The 23,251-nt window shown below is 42.3% G+C and overlaps 1 protein-coding gene across 1 annotated transcript in view; it reads right to left on the reverse strand.

Annotated features, from left to right (window-relative positions):
* RECK (reversion inducing cysteine rich protein with kazal motifs) overlaps positions 1-13,477 on the reverse strand; it is a 61,074-nt gene extending 47,597 nt beyond the window's left edge. Inside the window, exons 1-2 of the mRNA XM_069853767.1 lie at positions 13,369-13,477; positions 6,409-6,467 (exon numbers count right to left, since the gene is read on the reverse strand). Of these exons, the coding sequence (XP_069709868.1) occupies positions 6,409-6,467; positions 13,369-13,447 (138 nt within the window). The 5' untranslated portion in view covers positions 13,448-13,477. The remainder of the gene's footprint in view (positions 1-6,408; positions 6,468-13,368) is intronic.
* Positions 13,478-23,251: the final 9,774 nt, after the last annotated feature.

Consider the following 23,251-nt stretch of genomic DNA (forward strand, 5'->3'; position numbering starts at 1 on the left):
TCTCTACACAATCTCACTTCCTCCCTGTAGTCCACTCAAGACACCTGTCCCTTCTTCCAAAGTTAGTAGACATTCCTCTTCTTTTTGATGTCCCTCCAGACCTCCCTGCTCAACCAAGCTGTTTTTTTTTCCCCCCAACGGCTCCTTTTCTAGAACATGGGGACAGCTTGCTCCTGAGCTGCTAGGATTTCCTTTTTGAAGAGCACTCAGCACTAGTGGGCTCCCTTGCCCTTAAGGACTGTGTCCCATGGGACTTCGTCAACCAGCCTTCTGAACAGTCCAAAGTCTGCCCTCTGGAAGTTTAATGTGACTGTTCGGTTAATAATTGTTGTGGAACAAACATGAACAAAAGTTCATGATTAGTTAAAGAGACTATTAAAATTAACAGGGGAATGAATACTACCCACAGCAGAGCAAGATGAAGTTAAGCACCCCCTAAGCCAACTGAACACAAAGAAATTCATGAGACTGGATGGGATGCAACTGAGGATGTCGAAAAGCTAGTCACTGTCACTGTCAATGGCAGCAGCTTAGCTACTATTTCTGAAAGACAATGGTGACTGGATGAGGTTCCTAATGACTGAAAAAAGACAAACATCATATCCATTGGAAAGGCAAAAAGGATAATCTGGGCAATTACAGGCTGTTTAGCCTAACCTCCCCACAGGAAGATCGTAGAAAAAAGCCTCACAGAAGCCATGTCAGGGCACAGGAAGGACAAGAAAGTGACTGGGAACAGTCAGCACAGGCATAACAAAAGCAAATTTAGTCTGACAGCTTTCCATAATAACAACAAAAAAAATCATTTGGTAAAGAGTGTACCTTGTCTACTTTAAAACTGTTTCTGCATAGTCTCCCACTGTAGCTTTAGCGCCAAACCAGTGAAACATGGACGGGCTGGGTGGGCTACAAGGCGGGTGACAAACTGCCTGGACAGTAGGGCTCAAAGATCAGCAGTCAGCAGTTCAACATCTAAGCGTTGGCTGCTTAGAAGTAGTATAATATACGAGTCAAACCAATAGTGTTGACGGCTTTACTAGTGAGCCGGACAACTGGACAGAAAAATCCTCAGCAGGTACGCAGATGAGCCTAAACTGGAAACTGCTATTAATAAGCTGGAAATTGCAGCTGCTCCCCAGATTCACTTCAACAAGCTACAGCAATGGATTGAGAGAAAACTCAAGCAGTTCAACAAAGGTAAACACAGAATCTTGCAGCTGAAATAGAATAAACCCATGTAATCGTCCAGGTCTGATGAGGCCACATGTGTAATACCAAAAGGTGTAGAAACAGACCTATTAATATGGGACAGGAAACTGGAAATTACAGGAATAACTGAAGCATGGATGCATTTCAGGTCCTTCAGAAGAAGAAATACAGTTCTATTCTAAATTCGCAACATGATAAACTCACGGAAAGAAAAACAAGAGAATAATAGTACAGGTTTCAGAAATGAGAGCAAGAAAGGAACTGCAGTAATATTTGGGGTCTTCTGGGGTCATAGAATAATAAAGCAATTCAGGTTGGAAGCGATCTCATAAAATAATTTAATTCAACCTCCTGCTCAAAGCAGAGTCAACTACGAGGCCAGACCATGATGCTCAGGGTTTTATTCCATCAGGCCATGAAAACCTCCAAGGATGGAGAAAGCACAGCCTCTGTGTTTTCACGGTAGAAAAGTTCCTCCTTACAACCAGCTGGAACTCTCTAATGCCTGCTTTCACTTGCCTTCCCACCACATACCACTATGAAGAGCTTAGCTCTGCCTTCTGAGCAATCTTACTACAGGCATCAGAAAGCTACTGAGGCGGTCCTTCTTCCCCAGGCTGAAAGCAGCTCCCTCAGCCCCTCCAGAGAAGGCATGTGCTTGAGCCTCCTGACCATTTTGGTGACTCTCTGCTGACTTGTCCCAGTTAACTGATGTTTTTATTGTAACAGCGGGGACACAACTGGACACGGTATTCTAGACGTGGTTAGCAAGTGCTGATTGAGTGTGGAGAAAAATTTCTCTAGACCAATACTGGTTATGCTCCTGTTAGGATAGCCCATTATACCTTCTTTACTGTTGGGGCACACTGCTGGCTCATGTTCAGCTTGCTGTCTGCATACCAGTACCCTTGGGTCCTTTTTTGGCAAACCTGCTCTCTAGCAAATAAATCTCCAACTCGTGTTGTTGCAACTAATTCTTTCTTCCCAGGTGCAGGACTTTACATTTGTCCTTGCTGAACTTCATGAAATTCCTGTTGGCAAATTCCTTCTATCTGTCCAGGTCCCTCTGAATGACAATCTTGCCATTGATGTTATCAACATTTCCTTCCAGCTTGGTATTGCCTGAAAACTCAATAAGAGTGAAATCTGTCACCTTTTCCAGGTCATTAATAAAGATGTTAAAGACAGACCCCTTTGGTGCTCCATTTCTTATTAGCCTGCAGGCAGAGTAGGACCCACTAACCTCTATCTCTGGGCCTGATTATCCAACCAGTTTTTTTAGTCATGTGGTTGCCCATTTACCGAAACTATATTAACCCAAAATTGATACAAAAATATTGATGGAAGAGTGTTCAAAGTCTTGCTGAAGTCAGAACACATGACATGGAATCCCTTTACCCCATTCAGAAATCCAGACTTATTGCTGAAGGCAATCAGGTTTGTCAGGCATAATTTACCCCTCGCATGTTCAGAACGGTGCTCCAAGAGGACTCTGTCCATGATTTTCCAGGGATTTAAGGGAAGATGAGTAGCCTGTAGTTTACCAAATTAGGTTTTCTTGCTGTTTTGGTTTGGTTTTCTTTTTTTTTTTTTTTAAGATGGATACATTGTCCTTCTCCAATTATTGGGTACCTCCCCCAAGTTCCACAACCTTTCAAAGACAATAGAGAGCAACCTCACTGTGTCATGAGGCAGCTCTCTTAACATCCTCAGATGCCGTCTATCTACTTCCATGTACTTGTACAGGCTAAATCTTCTCAAGTATTCCTGACTCAACCATCACCTATTACTGGCAGTACTCCTCCTTGAACCCCCTCTCTACACACAGAGGACAGGGAGACCTTGCTAACAAAGACTCAGAAGAGAAGGCATTCCATACTTCTGCCTTACCTGTGTTTGCTGACACTAAATCACATGCTGCATTTAGCAACGGTCTCATATTTTTCCTTCTTCAGCCTTTAATTACTGCCATACCAGACCCTGTTGTCCTTGACATCCTCTAGAAGTCTCAGTCCCAGCTGGTTTTTGTTTTTTCCCTATATAACCTCACATGCCTGGGCAAACTCTCTAAATTCCTCTTAAAACCTTTCCCTGCTTCTACCTTCTCTATACTGCCTCCATGCACTGAGGCTTGTTCACGACTTCTCTGTTTAAGTCAAGCCAGCCTTTTGAAACATAAACGTGCTTTCCTGAGGACTGGGGTGGACTTTCGTTCTTATGCTTGGAGGACGATCGGAGTAGAGCTCTCTGGAGTGGTAGTGAGATTAATGTTGCCAGAAATCTTATAATTGTGCAACTTCCCAGAAATAAACTTAAGAAAAAAATTAAAAGGAGATGATGAAACTAAGCTTACAAAAAAACGAATAATGCAAAAATATTTCAGTTAGTTGACAAACAAATCTGTAATCCAATTTTTCTTTTTCAAAGGGCTCACTTAAAGTAGCCGACGTATTAGTTTGCAGAATTCTTTACTCTTAATCAAGCCTCTTTCCTTAAAAGGCAGGATCAAGGAGAATACTACTGAGTCTCCTGTATCCTTCACCCTAGCCCCTGGGCAGTAGTTACCTTATACCCATGCAAGGCCTTCCGCAATAGTATCACTGGTGTCCAGATGAGCAGCCAATGTGTAATAGTCGGAGAGTCAAAAACATCTTGCAACTTCTGCAACATCCTGTATCTGAGCCCTGAAAAACTAAATCACCTTAGACAGCAAGTCTCATCTGCAGATGAGTGCCTCCATTCCCTGCAGAAGGGTGTCTTTCTCCTGGTGGCTGTTCACAACCAGCTGATTAGGCCAAGATGGCTCCATGATGGAGCTTGTTCCTCCTCGCCTGTTCTAAGGCCCCTAATATATTCAGTACATGTATATCCAAAGACAACCCAAGAAACTTCTTCCTGCTGTTCTGAGTCACAAACTTCCTGTCTCCACTAAACATAGCCTCTGGACATCCTTCTTTCCAGGCAACACACAGTTCAAGCTATTGCCCTTGCAGGTTCTGCGTGAAGAGGTTGTCTAAGGCAATGCTTCTGTCCTCAGCTTCTTTATCTGACAATTCAGGAAGCTGACCAGAGCATGACTCCCACGGTTCAAATGCCACTGACTCAGAGACACCATTCTTTCCCTGCTGCCCAAGACAGGGTGAACACATTCATCCTCAAGAGTTCCCTCTGGGTCAAGACCTCCAACATGTCATGAGTGGTTGGCCCAGCCAGTGGCAGAGACCGTCCTGCTAGACTCAACAGGTGCACACAGTCCCAGGCAGTACATCTATGCCTCCTCTTAGCTCTCTCTACAAGGAGCAGCTGTGTTAATGCCCAAATTCCTGTCTGTGAGTCCTAGTTGCTGGCATTCCCTTAGCATTAGTTCAACAGAAATATGGAGCACAAGTCTGATCTCTCTGCTGCTCTCCCTGCAAGCAACTTTAAATGTTTTATGGATCAAAATACCAAGCATAAGAGGAAAACATTTTTTTAATTATATTATCATGTCAGGATGGTGCAGTGTGGTGCAGCAGGCAGGGCAACAAACGCATGGCAAATATTTTAGAAAATGTGTTTGGAAAGATGGAAAAAGGCAAATCATTCAGCCAACTCTGTTCCCTTCCAGTTACCTCCCACACAGGTAAACCTTCATACCACAAATTTTATCCTTAAGACAAGGGAGCATCAAATAATATGTTCCAAAATGGATTCAACAAAGATAAAGCATTTTGATCTGTGGTGGTGCTGCACAAAATGGTTAAGTTACAGAATATGAAAATCAGTAGAAAAATAACAGACAGCCCCTTCAGTCAGTATGTTGACCAATACCAAAGGGTCATTCAGAAAATCAACCAGCCTGGTGTGAGGTAACTAAGACAGCTCCTTATAAATCAATTGAGGGGCAGCAGTTGTGCTTCAGACTTGTTCTAGATCTTCCATCACAAAGATGCTGAATAAGTTGATTATCTGAATAAAGATCACCCAGATAAGGCAAGATCTGAGTATGTTACAAAAACTACTGAAAATACTACACAATAATTAGAACAGGTGAAACAGATATGGGGTAAAATTTGCCAGTAAAAAGCTCAAGGCCTTTCAAGAAGGGATAACAGGAATTTACATGAAACTGAGAATTTCAAATAGTGCAACAGGATAAAGAATTGGATAGATGATTCCAAATGCCCCCGCAATGCAGCTACTAAACCTGCCAATTAAATTTGTTTACACACAGTAATGGCTAGCTTTCTCTTACACTTAAGTTTTATCACAATTTTAAAGACTGAGTGCTAAACTTTTTTTTTTTAATAAATATCAGGTACAGTTTTGCTTACTTGTATTCAAAGATACATAATTTATGCTGGAAGAGCTGCAAGAATAATTCTAGGAATTGAAAGAACATCTTATGCAAAGAGACTGTAAGACTTTTTCTTCTTTGGCTTAATAATAAAGAAAGCTGAAAGGGGTTGCATCCTACATCAGGGATGAAGAAGCGCAATTTAAACTACAAGTTCTGTTAGTACAAACTCAGATAAATATAAACTTAACCCTACTCATGTTTAGTGCTTGAATAGCCCCAAAGTGGGTAACAAAGACATGAAAGGGGGCTAGTATGATGTAAGGACACAATTTTAATATAAGAATTATGTGTAAGTGTATGTATCCTTTACTGATGTAAAATTTTTATGAATATAAATGCATATATATACACACAAAGCTGTAAAACATACTATCCAAAGGTACAAATCTAAACATAAGTAGTTGAAAAATATTTTCTAAGCTTGAATTTAGCACAAATGGCTATTTGTTATTACTTTATGGACAGAATACATATCATACAGCTAAGAAACATAAACGGGCAGGATGAAAGAAAAATACTAACATCTTTTTCTTTATTTTAAATTCCCCCAAACCTGGAAATACACAAGATCCAGAAACTAGGTAAAATACATTTACCTAACATGCATATCGCTTCCTGACCAAATTCTGACCTCAGATTTGTATCTGTTTCTCCCAATCTTCAGTAGAACCCGTTTCTGCTAGGAAGGGAAAGTTTCAAACCTTCACATTCTCATTTAAATAACAATAATAGCACATCTCATGACTCACACATAGTATTCACACAGAAAATCATTTGCTTTTAAGTCTAATCTTGCTACATCATTGTCTAAAGGCATGCTCTTAACTCAGTGGGATAAACCGAATTCAAAACAAGCTTACCTGTTCACAGACATCACGGCACATTAAGTTGTCCTTTGCATGGTAACAACAAGACAAACCTATGGAGAAGCAGGGGCAGGGAAAAAAGATATTTAAAAGGCTTGCAGCACTTAACTGTCACTTCTGAGCAGCAGAGCCCAGTTGATAGCCTATCAGGATGATTTACCTGGTCCACAAATGACTGTGAGAAATTTTCCTCCCCAGAAGGCAAAAAAGAACATGAGAAATTTTCTTTCTAAAGTTGTCCAGTCTCAGAGAACTACCCCTGAATACTCACTGCCACCAAAAGTAGATCACACTCCCCTTCCTTCTGCTTCTAGCCACAGTTCTGCTGTTAAACTTGCACTAGCTTGACACCTGCCAAACTCCTTCAAGAGGCAATTCAATTTATTAATCCAGGGAAATAATAAAGAAGAGAATAATAAAAAGTAAACAAAAAAACTCCATAGAGACTATAGCCTACACTGAATAATCTCAAAGAATGTGAGAAGTGCAGCCAGGAACAGGTGGAAAAGAAAATCAGATCAAGACCCCCTTTTAACACAGAGGTGAACACAGCTGCTCACTGAACTCTAGCTCCTTAAAAACTTGGAACAAAACTAAATTGTTTCACTAGTGATGGATGATTAACAGTGGTTTTGCCTGACTAGATGAAAGTCATAGAGCAAACACAGATGTGAACGCATCAACAGGAAAACAAATGAGAACTAAAGCACTGAGAAGTCAGGAACCACCAGTTTAAAGCATTTTTAACATTATACTTTGTTGCGCTTTGTTCCCCCTCCCATCCAAATATTTCCCTAATTCAAAGTTAAGCTTGGCCAATATATAATGAATTGCACAACTCCTTGGCATTCACTTTCATCCTCACTGCACATTATTTGGAACAGTGTACTAGAAAACAGACGGACAGAGGTTTCCTTCAAAGCTTTTACTTCCATGCAGATCTTAACACAGAGGATCATTTAATGATTACAACCTCCTGCTCAACTGTATCTGAACTAGATATCACATCAACACAACATAAAAATATTGCATAATAATACCACAGTATAAGCTGTATTTCACAATACCTAGTTACTAAACAAATTTTTGACCATGGGATAAGAGGGATCTTGGGCATGAATTTCTTGGCAATTTCAGTTTGTGTTTTCATCTGAAACCTTAAAAAGACAGCCAATCAAAAAAAAGTAAACCAAAAGAATCTACTGCCACCAAACCCAAAATTCTCCAATACTGAAATAACATTTGAAAAAAAAAGAAAGAAAAGAAAAATTTAGATTGAAAATGTCAAGGAAAAAAATTATATCACTGGAACAGTTGTCTGAAACAGTCACAATTTAAAACAGCTACTACAGTTTTGAGCTATATTTTAATGCAGAAATTTATCATTCCCGAAGGGGAAAGAAGAAAAAACAAAGTAGGACTAGTAAATGGTGAATGTTTTCATTAATAATTAGAAACAACACAACAAAACGCCTGTAATAAATGAGGAGAGCATCACAATCCTGCTTACAAAACACTGAAATGAAAGAAAGAAATTGTAAAATTGACTTGAAAGTTTTTTGCCAATTTTCTACCATCAGAGACAAGGACTGAAATATGACACAGATGGCTTAAAAATCTTTCAAACTTGAAGGCTACACATGCAATCTTGCAGATTTTCCTGTGTTATATTCAGTAAGATGATCTGTGCCAAGAATCAACTTCATCATTAGCAGTGTCTACCATGTTCAAATTCCAGTTATTATTTCACTTAACTGAAAAGCATTGAATCACAGAATCACAGAATAACCAGGTTGGAAGAGACCCACCGGATCATCGAGTCCAACCGTTCCCATCAAACACTAAACCATATCCCTCAGCACCTCATCCACCCGTGCCTTAAACACCTCCAGGGAAGGTGACTCAACCACCTCCCTGGGCAGCCTGTTCCAGTGCCCAATGACCCTTTCTGTAAAGAATTTTTTCCTAACGTCCAGCCTAAACCTCCCCTGGCGGAGCTTGAGGCCATTCCCTCTTGTCCTGTCCCCTGTCACTTGGGAGAAGAGGCCAGCACCCTCCTCTCTACAACGTCCTTTCAGGTAGTTGTAGAGAGCAATGAGGTCTCCCCTCAGCCTCCTCAAGGCTAAACAACCCCAGCTCTCTCAGCCACTCCTCATAAGGCCTGTTCTCCAGCCCTTTCACCAGCTTTGTTGCTCTTCTCTGGACTCTCTCCAGAGCCTCAACATCCTTCTTATGGTGAGGGGCCCAGAACTGAACACAGTATTCGAGGAGCGGTCTCACCAGTGCCGAGTACAGAGGGAGGATAACCTCCCTGGACCTGCTGGTCACACTGTTTCTGATATAAGCCAAGATGCCATTGGCCTTCTTGGCCACCTGGGCACACTGCTGGCTCATATTCAGTCGGTTGTCAACCAACACCCCCAGGTCCCTCTCCTCCAGGCAGCTTTCTAGACAGACTTCTCCTAGTCTGTAGCACTGCATAGGGTTGTTGTGCCCCAAGTGCAGGACCCGGCATTTGGCCTTGTTAAACCTCATGCCATTGGACTCTGCCCAGCGGTCCAGCCTGTTCAGATCCCTTTGCAGAGCCTCCCTACCCTCCAGCAGATCCACACTTCCTCCCAGCTTAGTGTCGTCCGCAAACTTGCTCAGGGTGCACTCAATGCCTTCATCCAGATCATTGATGAAGACATTGAACAGGGCTGGACCCAGCACTGAGCCCTGGGGAACCCCGCTTGTCACTGGCCTCCAGCTGGATTTCACACCATTTCCCACCACTCTCTGGGCCCGGCCATCCAACCAGTTTTCCACCCAGGAGAGTGTGCGCCTGTCCAGGCCAGAGGCTGACAGTTTCCTAAGCAGAATGCTGTGAGAAACTGTGTCAAAGGCTTTACTGAAGTCCAGGAAGACCACATCCACAGCCTTTCCCTCATCCAGCAGCCGAGTCACTTTGTCATAGAAGGCGATCAGGTTAGTCTGGCAAGACCTGCCTTTTGTGAACCCATGTTGTCTGGGCCTGATCACCCGGTTCTCTTGCATGTGCTTCATGATAGCACTCAAGATCACCTGCTCCATGACTTTCCCTGGCACTGAGGTCAGACTGACAGGCCTGTAGTTTCCTGGGTCCTCCCTGCGGCCCTTTTTGTAGATGGGCACAACATCAGCCAGCCTCCAGTCCAGTGGGACTTCCCCAGTCTTCCAGGACTGTTGGAAGATGATGGAAAGGGGTTTGGCCAGCACATCCGCCAGCTCCTTCAGTACCCTAGAGTGAATCCCGTCCGGCCCCATAGACTGGTGGCTGTCCAGTCGGGCTAGCAAGGCTCTGACCACCTCCTCTTGGATCATGGGAGCCTCATTATGCTCCTCTAGTTCCTGGGTTAGTACACAGACGGAACGACCCTCCTTACGACTAAAGACTGAGGCAAAGAAGGCATTAAGTACCTCGGCCTTTTCCTCATCCTCTGTTACTGTTGTTCCTTCTGTGTCCAATAGGGACTGTATGGTCTCCCTAGTCCGCCTTTTATTATTTATATATTTGTAGAAAGATTTTTTGTTATCTTTCACTGACTTGGCCAATCCAATTTCTAGCTGAGCCTTAGCCCTTCTGATTTTTTCCCTACACAATCTCACTTCCCTCCTGTAGTCCACCCAAGAGGCCTGTCCCTTTGCTTTACACTTTCTTAGGCCTGTTACAAAGACTGGTGCAAGAGTTGCACTTCTTTTCAGAAATGTTTCTAAATTTCAGTGTCTATTCAGTCAGACTGCAAGCACATTAACACAGTGCTGGAGAAAAGATTCAGGTTCACAATGAAAAGGTATCCAGCAAATTAATTGTCATAAGTAAAAAAACCCAATCCAATGAAACATACTTAAACACAGGCTTTACTTACAAACAGAAGCACTGGCTAATCAATCACTTTTTTGTTGTTTTGATTCACTGCAATTCCCAGAAATTTTTCATTATGTAATTTTTCATTTAGAGTAACTGCTACATTTAAGACATAAAAGAATTTGGGGTTCCCAACCTATAAAGAAAATTTACAATGGCTTAAGTGACAATGCATATTAACTCTGACTGTCACTATGATTTGAGTTCATTAATACATTAGGCAACATCTCATTAGATGTTCCTCTGCATAGACTTTTTTAATATTCTGCGGCCTTTATCTATTAGTTTTCACTGGCTCTCATCCCTCCTACACTGAACTTGCAAGCACCCAGGACAGTTCTCCTTCCCAATCACTTCCACCACTGAGTTTCAAGTTTCATCAATTATACCAAAGAGTGTAACTGTGAAGTAACAATATACTAAACTTTATGGTCATTTAATTATTTTTATACTGGCCCAGAGCGCTCATTAGTGTTTAAGCCAGAAATGGAAGTTATTAACAATATCCAATCCAAACAATTCCTCAGTTCTCTTTCCAGTAAGCCTCTTCTGAAATGTCTTATGACATCTCTTCCATTTTACATTACCATTACCAGTTCTTCTACTTTTACTAAAAATTTTCCATGTTTCACTACAAAATTTCATTTATGCCCAATCTATGCTTACTTCTTTGATAAAATCTGCTACCTTAGCAATACAAGTAGGTTTATGATGGGAAAGTTGGACTAGAAATCAGAACTACAGAACAACAATTAAACACCCATAAATGCGGCAGTGATCATTTTAGAGCATCACACATTTTGTATTTTCCACTCCTACGAAAGCAACGTGATCTATCTACTAAATGCTATTTGCCAATATTTGTGCTTGTGCTGCATTCTTCTTTCACTATTCCTTTTTTGTCCTGTCAACAAGTTACGTGCTATCACAACTTTAATGCAGGGAACTATTTTACCACCATCCTTCTCTCTATTAAACACCTTGCCTTCACTTTTAAAAAATCCAATACCTTGTTCAATACTATTCTCACTGTAAATGTTAGTAAACTCACAAGAAACAGAAGCCCTGAAATGCAAGGGCTGTTCTGACTTTTCATATGGCAATTTGACGGTCAGGTTTTACCTACTTGACGTAAGACACCAGGTTCTACATTTTTTCATACCACTAACTTGGGAATTTACCTATTGCCAGCATGACAGCTGAAGACACTTAAAGGGGACCTACAGGAAAGGTGGGGAGGGGCTCTTTATCAGGGAATACAGAGATAGGATGAAGGATAATGGTTTGAAGCTGAAAGAGGGGAGATTTAGATCAGATATTAGGAAGGAATTCTTTACTGTGAGGGTGGTGAGGCACTGCAACAGGTTGCCTGGAGGAGTTGTAGATGCTTCACCTCTGGAAGTGTTCGAGGCCAGGTTGGATGTGGCTTTGAACAACCTGATCTAGTGGAAGGTGGCCCTGCCCATGGCAGGGGGGTTAGAACCAGATGATATTTAAGGTCCCTTCCAACCCAACTCATTCCATGATTCTAAATCCTGGCTGTGAGCTGGTGGGGTAAAAGAGGGGTGGCCAGGTGGAGTGTGGGAAGGGCGGTTGTACTCTGCATCCCACTCCTCGCTACCTCAGCCCCTCACAATGCCCCTTCTCTCTCTTTGCCGGGGCAGGGTGGACGGGGAGGAGAGGGGGGGAGAGGGAGACAGCCACCAGGATAGGGACACCAGGAAGACACCAGGAAGGTGACACTGCCTCTCCCTGGCAGCACCTGGGGAGCTGCTGGGCTCTCACTCCTGTGGGTCATCTGTAAGCGGCAGCGGGAGCTAGGATGCCATCCCACCTCTCTCCAGGCCCCGGGCAGACCGCCCCCCCAGTACCGAAAATGCAGGCAAATAAACTCTCCAAGATTCGTTTTGGAGTTCTAGAAAACAAGCAACCTCTATCAGGCCTGGGCAACAGGAGGAAGACATTTCCACCGACTGTGTGCTCTGAGACAGGAGACGGTTATTTATCAAGTGAGCATACACACACCTGCACCTTTTACGAGTTAGATTGTGGTGGCCTGTCCACCAAGTCACAGCAGCCTGTCGTCATCCATTGTGATGACCTCACGATAGCTGTAATCATCATAAGAGTTCCACACTGGCGAGGACTGTCAAAACCACAGCGATCTGTCCTTTGCCATCTTAACCCATGGGCAAAGGCATTCAGCAACATAGCATGTTGCCATTAGTGTCCAATTTGGGCTTAATGGTATACAGACTGGGACTGATGGTGTTTAGGTTACACTTAAGTGTGGGAAAGAAACCCTCAAACAGCTGACCCTCATGACTGCTGAGTGGTGCCAAACTCATACTCACACTGGATCCTAGTGGGATCCCACTAGCAACTTGACTTGCTGCAACGAGCTCATCCAAGGGGCACCACAATCCTGCCAGTGGCTGGTGAGGCTCACTGATAGGGAGTTACTTCTGACTGGGGGAGAGGTCGATTCAGTCACCACACAGGCATCTGGAGGGACCACAAGGAGACGTGACCTCTGTAGTGAAGCCCAGCTGTGACCAGGACGCCGGGTATTATCCAAACAATTCTTGGCCACCCCACCAGCATATATTCCCCACTTACAGGCATGGGGATAATTTTCCCCGCAAATCTTATGCATATTCTATTGCTTTCCGATTTCAATGTTATTATGAAACTTCACAACAGTCAAATCTTTTGCTCACTTGGAGCTTTGGAGCCAGCTCCGCCTGATCTCGCATTAGAGATGGGGACAGGCTGCAAACAGAGGTGGATACAGAAGCAGAGACATCTCTTCAGCACAGATCACACTGCACACAAGGCGTTATCATCTTCAAAGAAAGAACAGGGTCTGGATAAACGCTGTCTAGAAGAGAACCTGCCATCAGAGAGACACTGTCTGACTTCCACAGAACACAACTACTCAGATGAAACCGAGCCCTACGGCAACTTAAATCGGAAACATCCCATCTTTTCGCAACAGCAGCGACTTCTCGCCCCCCCAACCCTCCGCGCCACGTTGCTGAGGAGGGACCCGCGGAGCCGCCACTCACCGGCCGCCCAGGGCAAAAGCAGCGGGGCCGCCGCCACGCACAGGAGGCCCCAGGGGCACCGCGCGCGCGCCGCCGCCATAGCCCCTCGCGAGCCCGCAGGGCACAGCCCCGCCCGCCACCCGGAGGGCTCTGACGCCGGCCCGCGCGCGCCCCGCCCCCATTGGCTGCGGCTCCCCCGCCCCGCCCCTCCGCCGCCCCCATTGGCTGCGTCTCACCCACCCCGCCCCTCCGCCACTCCCATTGGCTGCGGCTCCCCCCGCCCCGCCTCTCCGCCGTCCCCATTGGCTGCGGCTCGCCGCGCCCCGCCCGTCGGGGAGCGGTGTCCGATGGCGGCTGCGCCCCGGTCTGGCAGCGCGGGGTGGGGTGTGGCCGCGGCCCGCACCGGGACGGTTAGACGCTCTCCTGAGTTGTAAGGGACCTGCCCGGGATAGCCCTAGCGTTCAGGCCGAGTATCTTAGGGTGCTGGCCCAATGCGTCTGTCCGTGGCTGTTTCCCGGGGGAGCTGCTCAGTACTCCACCGCCCTCTGGGCGAAGAACCTTCTCCTAATGCCCAACCAGAACCTCTTCCCTCGGGGCCTGTCTTGGGTCGCCAGGGAGAAAAGATCAGCGCCTGACACAAGCCGTACTTACTGTTGCAAAAAGGGGAACGTTTCTGGTTCAAGCTGCCGGAGGGTTAGGTTTTATCTGAGTAATTGTGTTCTTTGAAAATTAGACAGAATGCCCCTCTGACAGCAGGTTTTTCCTTTCAAACGGTGTTTCCCAGACCCTCTTCACTCTTTTGAGGATAAACACGTCTCGTGTGCAGTGATCTGTGCTAAAGAGGTGTCTCTTCTGCAGTCCCCTCTGTTTGCAGCCTTTCCCCATCTCAAATGCAAGGTCAGGCAGAGCTGGAGCCAGCTCCAAACTGAGCAAGAGTTTTGACTGTTCTGAAGTTCATAATAACATTATAATCTGTCCTTGGAAAGTAACAGAAATACATAGGATTTCTGGGAAAGTTTATCCACATGCGTGTAAGCAGGAAATACATTCTGTCTCCAGCTCCCGTCTTGGGGCACACAATTTATGGGGGTCACTCCTTGTGTTTCCCAGCCCTGGTGAAGGGTGCTTGCTTTCTAGAACTCGAAAACGAGTCTAAGAGTGTTTATTTGCTGCCATTTTCAGTATCACACCTGTGCCTGCTCCTTCTCCTCCCCTTGTGAGGAGCAGTAAACTGCTATGAGGTCCTCCTCAGCTACCTCTTCTCTAGGCTGAACAGACCAAGTGGCTTGAGCTGCACCCCATTGCTCTTCCCCTCCTTACCAACTTAGTAGCCTCCTCTGGACACTTTCCATTACCGCAGCCTTTCTTTCCCCTCCTCCCATGATGCAGCAAGGGCATACCCAGAGGAAGGGTTTGGGCTTAAAGAAAGCCTAAGGAGAGAGGAAACAATATTTAGGAGAAAATTTTTGTGAAGGAGGCAGAGACCTCCATTGAATCAGTATGTTTCTATTCATATAATATTTGCTTTATTCATGTATTTCTATACATTAGGCTTATAATCAATACTATAAAAACTACTGTATAACACTGTTTTCTGTTTGTAATTACTCTGTCTGTCTGGTGACTCTGTTGGAGAAATGAACAAAACAGCACAAAGTGTAGGTTACCTAATGGGAATGACACCTGAGACTGGGAGGTCATCCTTCCACGTACTGAGATGACGGTGTTGTCATGGCTGCAACTTTTTGATTCATCATCAGCTCTAGCCCTGATGCATTGTCAAATTCCTTGCAATAGTAAAACAGGAAGTTTTTTAAAAACACAGAAAATCCGATGTCTCACAAACTGCTCACAGCCTTTATCCAGTCTGTCATCACAATGAACTCCTTCTAGAATGGCAGTCTAACAAGCTACCAAGATATTAATAACTTTATGATCTTCTGCAGCCTGGAGAATCTGCAGGAACACAGTGCTTTTTAGTTCCAGTAGATAATTCATAAGTGGTCCAGAAAAATACCACAGGGCAGTACATACAGGACAACACTCCAATGAGACGGAAGGGTTCTGTATCTAGTTTATCTGCCTATACACCTTTCTAGAGTGATTAAATTGTGCTACTTCTTTGTGGAGCAGAACCGTAAGAAAGAACAGTACACTTAGGTTAGATTTGCCACTTGAATTTCTTGAATTCACAATTACAGCAACAACTTTAATCTGTTCAACTTTAAATTAAAACATACCTGACTATAAAAAAAGCCACAACTTTTCGCACCAGGGCTGAAATGATGCTTATATTTAAGTGGTCTTACATGTCGGTTAAATAGTTGAGCTTTTCCTCAGCCCTCAAGGTTAACCTTTGTGAATTTTCTGCAGATCTGGGGACTTAAAATTCGTCATCGGTCCATGAGGTGGCAGCAGATCCAAAAGCAAAATTAGCCACATGATCAAATTTGGGAACTGGTTTAGTTTCTCTGGAAGTAGAAGAGGCCTGAACCGATTAGATGCGTTTTTGCCCACTGACACTGATTTAGCTTGATTTTGGATGACGGTGAGCTGCTGTGAAGTCTGCTTCCCTTGGATGCCATTTATGTGCAAAGTCATTATCAACAATAAATTATCTCACAAGAGAACAGGGTATCTTATCCACCAAATAGTCCATCTATCAAATCCACGTCCCTCCAATTTATAGAGAAGGATGTTGTGGGGGTCTGTGTCAAAGGCCTCGTAGAAGTCCACGTAGATCACATCTGTGGATTTTCCTTTGTCCGCTGATGTAATCAGTTGCTCCTTCATGGAAAGCCACTAGGCTGGTGAGGCAGGACTTAGCCTTGGTGAAGCCATGCTGGCTGTCTTGAATCATATACATTGTATTTCTTGTTGCTTAGAATATAATAGAATACCCTACATTTTTGGTGTTACTTTGAATATTTAGTTCATTATCTTTTGTTCTGAACAGTGTTTGATCCTGTTTCCTTATCCTAAAAGTTACTGAAATGTTAAAAGTTTTGAATGTTACTCTGTTTTACGTTGAAGCGTGCCTCAGCAATAGGGGAAGATTCTAATGTAGTCATGGTCAGAATTACTAGTCCAGACATCCGTTTTACTGAAACAGATCTGGCCTGATCAGGTTCCCCTCAGAAATTAACATGATCCCACATTTTTCTGAAGGAAAGAGGACCACATTGTCAATGTAGAGTATATCTATATGTTTCAGCAAACTACTCTCTGGTCTCGAAATATACTAATTTATTTGAATTTAACAAACTATTATATCTGTTTTGAGATTTATGTAAATTCTGTACCCCATAAAATTAGCTTTCTAACCTCTTAAGAACTTCAAGAACCAATATACAGAGCTAGCCCTCTCAACTCAGTACTTTATCAGACAAAAGATTGTTTTTGCCTTGTATATCTTTTGTTTCTATTTTTATCTCATTACTGGAAGCCAGTAGCATTGTCCTTCTTGGTAATTTCTAAACCCATTGTATTTTAGCTATGAATATATTTTTTTAATTGCTCTAATTCGTAGAATCATAGAATAACCAGGTTGGAAGAGACCCACCGGATCATCAAGTCCAACCATTCCTATCAAACACTAAACCATGCCCCTTAGCACCTCGTCCACCTGTGCCTTAAACACCTCCAGGGAAGGTGAATCAACCACCTCCCTGGGTAGCCTGTTCCAGTGCCCAATGACCCTTTCTGTGAAGAATTTTTTCCTAATGTCCAGCCTAAATCTCCCCTGGTGGAGCTTGAGGCCATTTCCTCTTGTCCCGTCCCCTGTCACTTGGGAGAAGAGGCCATCATCCTCCTCTCTACAACCTCCTTTCAGGTAGTTATAGAGAGCAATGAGGTCTCCCCTCAGCCTCCTCTTCTCAAGGCTAAACAATCCCAGCTCTCTCAGCCGTTCCTCATAATTCTGAGGATATCTGCATCTTGCAATTGGAAAGGTACTCACAACATTTGCAGGCTTACCCTAATCAATCTGCTCTGTGTATCAACAACTAGATAACTACATGGCAAGCCTGTGCCAGATTTTTAGCAGATGCTGAATGGCTTTCCTGTGCTGAGACGTGCTCTATTTCATCTCTCTGTTGTAATTAGGTAGGGGATTATGGCCATCCCAAATGCATCTGTTTGCAAACTGGTAGGAATTGTGGAACCAGTTGTGGGACTGTCCCTAACAAGCTGCTAGCTGGTGAGTGAGGCTGTTGCTGTTTCTTCAGGCTAAGGATGGATTGCCACAACACAGCCTCTTTCAGAGAGGTTTTGTTCTTAAACAAGTAAGTATTTCTGTTCACACCAACCTTAGCTACTGGATTTTTTTCTCCATTATGTCTCAGGTAGCATTTTACAGCTGACTTTCCAAATAATGAATAAGAAAGATTAATTTCTTTTCAAATTACTTCACTTTTTTAAAAACCAGAAAACTAGAATATGGGTTTTCTTTGTAACAATTATATTAAATTGTAAAACACAGAAACAGAAGCAAGGTGCAGCGTGCAGCTGCAGTGATAAACTTGTATATAAAGCAATACAGGTGTGAGGTTAAAGCCAGTAAAATGTACATTAACAGTAAATATGATGTGTGCAATTAATTTTAAGCAAGTTGAACATGTGGTGCATATTAGAGTTCATAAAATCTTACTATAACAAATAACATTGTGTACATCAAGTCTGGAAGGACAGCAAACTGAAAGAGGTTAAATAAATGTGGAATATATAATTAGTTACAATTTACTATGAATGTAATAAAGAAGTAAATAAGTTTAATATCTTCATCAATGATATTGACAGTGAGATTGAGTGCACCCTCAGCAAGTTTGCAGATGACACCAAGCTGAGTGGTGTAGTTGCCACACCAGAAGGATGGGAAGTCATCCAGAGGCACTTGGACAAGCTGGAGAAGTGGGTCTGTGAGAACCTCATGAGGTTCAATAATGCCAAGTGCAAGGTCCTGCACCTGCGTTGGGGCAATCCCCGTTTTCAGTACAGGCTGGGGGGGGAACATGTTTGAGAGCTGCCCTGTAGAGAAGGAGTTGGGGGTGCTGGTTGATAAGAAGCTCGACATGAGCTGGCAGTGTGCACTTGCGGCCCAGAAGGCCAACAATATCCTAACCTGCATCAGAAGAAGTGTGGCCAGCAGGTCAAGGGAAGGGATTCCTTTCTTGTGAGACCTCATCTGGAGCACTGTGTCCAGTTCTGGAATCCCCAGTGTAAGAAGGGTATGGAACTGTTGGAATGGGTCCAGAGGAGGGCTACAAATGAAGACAGGTTGAGAGAGTTGGGGTTGTTCAGACTGGAGAGGAGAAGGCTCCAAAGAGACCTTATGGCAACCTTCCAGTACATGCAAGGGTCCTACAAGAAAGCTGGAGAAGGACTGTTTACAAAGGTTTGTAGTGATAGGACTAGGGGGAATGGCTAGAAATTGGAGAGGGGCAGATTTAGATTAGATGTAAGGAAGAATTTCTTCACAATGAGAATGGTGAGGCACTGGAACAGGTTGCCCAGGGCGTTTGTGGATGCCCTGTCCCTGGGGGTGTTCAAGGCCAGGTTGGATGGGGCCTTGGGCAGCCTGGTCTAGTGGGATATGTCCCTGCCCATGGAAGAGTGGTTGGAATTACGTGATCTTTAAGGTCCCTTCCAACCCAAACTATTCTACTATTCTATGATCCTATGATCCTAAGAGTCTATGATTCTATGATTCAATTTGATTTCTGGAATAATATTAAGGGTCTGCTAAAATAAAGGGGTGTTTTTTTTCAGTCTGAGAAATTGGAAATGAGGTTGAGGATCCCTTCAAAATGGGAAAAACTATTTCAAATATAATTATGTTTGGTCCAGTAGAATCCTTCAACTATCCTAATCTTCTAAATGTGAATCTAAAGTGTCTAAACACAGACTGCCATACTTGTACCATAGTATAGTCAGGCTGCATTCATGCCAGTCAAAATCCTGTCTTCTTTCTGGCCTTGACTTACCATCCAAGAGGAGGAATAACAACATTTAGCAAGTGATGACACATCTATGTCTATGATTACAGATAAAATGGATATGCACTTTGCTTTTCAACTCAGGCGTCATTATCAGCACTGCATCTGCCATTGTATCGTAAGCATCGGTTGGAGATAGAAAATGATATGTTGAAGAACATTGAAAATGCCATATGAAATCCTTCTGTGGATTGTCCCACTGAATCATCAAGTCATGTATAGAATTAATTGTTTCTCCATATGGTGTTTAAGGACCATATTGCTGGTAGAATATATTCCAAATGTTATTTTTATGTTTCACTGGACTATGGAATTGTGTTAAAAATTACCTCATAACCTGCATCTACAGTGAGACATTTTAAAGCACCTTAAGAGCTTTATACATTTTCCTCCACATTTTAGCAATTATAATACTCTCGCAGTCAGTAATCTTTGAAGAACTGTGTATAGTTCGTTCACTGCTATTCATAAATTTCCCTATGAATGCAGTTTGCAAGCTTTGCAAAAATGGGCATGGGTGATATGAAATCATTTGAGCAGCTAGTTGACAATTACGCAGTTACTTATAGTTTCAGACAGAAAAAAACCCATGTAGACTGGCAGACAAAATAAAAAAGAAAGGAGAAGGCATAAAATGAATGTATTTGCAACCACTTTGTGTCACACTATTTAAATGAGTTTTAGTTAAACTAGCTAAAACTAGTCAGTAAAATAATCTTATGTAATGATACTTGTAAAGTTTCGAAATTAAGCATTGCTAAATAATGCTTCACAAGTATAACGTAAGTTTTGACAAAGCGTTTTGATTTAGTGCTTTTACATTTTTGCTGTAAGACATGATTATCTCTTGACCTACCTAGATGTACTAGTGTTTTGCTGTAAAATAGCAGTGTTGAGCCACTTCCTAAGGTGCAAGAGTAATTCAACAATTCCTGAAGATGGGGGAGATCTTTTTTTTCAGTTAAAACAAAGGATTCCTTGAAATAAAGTGCAGCTTTTTATAGAGAGTTTCAGATTTTTTTGGCTGGCATCACTTAAAATTGCCCCCTCCTCCCTCCTCAGTATTAAGTAAATATAATATTCCAAATTAGATTTTCCAAATCATCTAGCTTTTGCAATGAGTAATATTTAGAAAAGAAATATTTTGTTTTACATGTTCAGCATCAATGTACACATATAACTGATGCATTTGAGACTGATCAATTTTGTTACAGGCTGTGATAGCCCAAAATGACAGAATTAGCAGCATTACAATAGGGCTTATGAAAAATAACAAAAATATTAGTACTTGATTGTACTAATACTGATACTGAAATAATTGTACTAATACAGATACTGAAAAAAAAGGCATATGATGAATTTGCATACCTGCTTTTACTTCAGCTAGCTTAAATTTTGTGCTGGATCCATATAGGTATTACAGTTTGTAGAAGTGTTAGAATTTACTGCACAGAATTTAATTGCCTCTGATTAATTGCACTGTACCATGAAGTAGCCACACAAAACAGAGGCAGACATCATTACATAGCTGTCTGTCGTGTTCCTTCCAGGTGCCTAATCAATCTATCTGCATGAATGTCAACATCATGCTTTTGAAACTAAGGAAACAAAAAACAGAACAGAGGCGAAAGATATATGTTGTCTGAACAATGAAGTCAGAGGAGAAAATGTAAATGGTTTTAATTTTTTACTTTGTATACTGACAGCAAAAAAAAAAAAAAAAAATCCAGGTATCCCAGAGAGAAGAATAAAGGCGTTTAAGAAAAAGGAAAAGAAGGGAAAAAGAGTTTTAGGCACAGCCTGATATTTTGTCATTTAAGTGACTTCTCCTTCTCTACAAACTTTTAAAAAATATATCAGAAAATAAGACATACAAAACTGAGTGTGGGAAATGGCAAGCTTCAAGTCTGTGTAGTGCAATGTTGAACTAGACTGAGACTAATAAAAATGCTTTACAAGAACTGAATGCTTGTGATCCCCTGCACAGAATAGGTCTGTGTCTTTGTAGATAAGATTTTTGGCTAGGAATTATCCCCATTTTGATCTAAATAGCACAGTCAGTTGCAACAAAACCAGAGTCCAAATACTAAAATGCTTCAAAAGCATGAAAGCAATAAGTCATGAAGGAGCCATGTCAACAGGCTTGCCATATCCAAATAGACTTGTAATTACACAAACATGAAAAGTAGTTTCATTTTTACTAATTCTGTTTATTAAATACATTAACCAAAATAATAGAAATTGAAACACTCCTACCTTAGAAGTAATGGCTTTTTACTGATCTTCCATAAAAGCATTCAACAACCTGACTTATTGAGGATACAGTCCTGCACATAATTCCTCCATATTCCAGAATGATAAAACATCTTTTCTAGAAAACATGTGGCACCATTCAGGATCATTGAAGCAAAATATTACTCAACCAAGCAGCAATTCTGACAACCTCAGGTACTCACCTCACAAATGCATTAAGAAAGCATGGATTTGAGAGCTTCAGCTGTGAAAAAAATACATATCAAGCTTTTATAAGCAAAAATATCTACTTTTTTAATAGCAGGAAAGATCTACTTACATACCAGCAGAGTTTGGAAAGACTGATTAAATTACAAATGGGTTTTATCTTGCATATTCTATTCTGTTCAGCTAATCTGTGGAAGAGTATTTTCTTTTCTCTTAAAGGAAAACAGAACAAAATCAAAGCTGCTTCCCACTGCCTTGATTCTGACCAGTCACATCTGTCGAAGACTGCTCTTCAAAGCAGAAAATATTTAAAAAATACTATTAAAATTAAGCTAAAAGAACCCTGATGTTAATCTTCGGTAGAAAAATATTCCACAGCCGACTGTCTTAGTGTTAACTTAAGGAGTAAAGCTATAGAGCAACATACAATCAAAGGCAGATAATATACAGAACAGCAAATCAGAAAAGGTCAGCAGTATAGGTTGATTTCTTGTTGCAGTGAACAGGAGTTGACATTATCAAGCAGGCATACAGAATAATGACATTGGGCTCAGTTTAGGCATTAGCTTGAACAGAAAAAAAAATAGACGTGCCTATGAAGCAAGCTGGACATTAGGAAAAAATTCTTCACAGAAAGGGTCATTGGGCACTGGAACAGGCTGCCCAGGGAGGTGGTTGAATCACCTTCCCTGGAGGTGTTTAAGGCACGGGTGGACGAGGTACTAAGGGGCATGGTTTAGTGTTTGATAGGAATGGTTGGACTCGATGATCCGGTGGGTCTCTTCCAACCTGGTTATTCTATGATTCTATGATTCTATGATTCTATATTGCAATTACAAACAGGCCAGTTGCTATCTTTAGTCTTCGGATATCTATATATATATAATCACACAGAAACACACATTCACATCATCCCACGCCAAGGACAGATTTCAGTCTAAACACAACTGTTAGTGTCATTTTAGACACCCCAGGACATGCCAGCTGTCACTGCAGCAACACGTGTGCCTCTGTTGATTTTGTGTTGTGTCAGCCTGCTTAACATGGGAGATATCCCAGGACATTATTGTGGCAGTCAAAGCCTTTGTTTAGGCAACTGAACCTACTCTAGATGTATAACTAAGGTCCTTAAATTCTATACGTGGACTTAAACACTGGAAAAATTAATGTATTAAAATGGAAGAAGAATCCAGATGCTCTCCTGTCACACTGAAACACCAGAGTTAGCCTTTAAAGACCATGTCAGTAATGAACTTGAACATATTAAAATGGTCTGAATATCCATGATGTTTACAAAAGGGTGACTTTGAAGACAAGAGCACAAGAACAAAAATGTGCGAGAAGTATCAGGCATGCCTGCAACTCAGTCTGGGATACTATCAATAAAACGCAATAGTGCCTGAAAAATAAACTTCCATTTCTCAATGCATCATAATGCCAGGACTCTTGGA

Source organism: Phaenicophaeus curvirostris, chromosome 3 (assembly GCF_032191515.1).
Source record: "Phaenicophaeus curvirostris isolate KB17595 chromosome 3, BPBGC_Pcur_1.0, whole genome shotgun sequence".
Taxonomy (NCBI): Eukaryota; Metazoa; Chordata; class Aves; order Cuculiformes; family Cuculidae; genus Phaenicophaeus; species Phaenicophaeus curvirostris.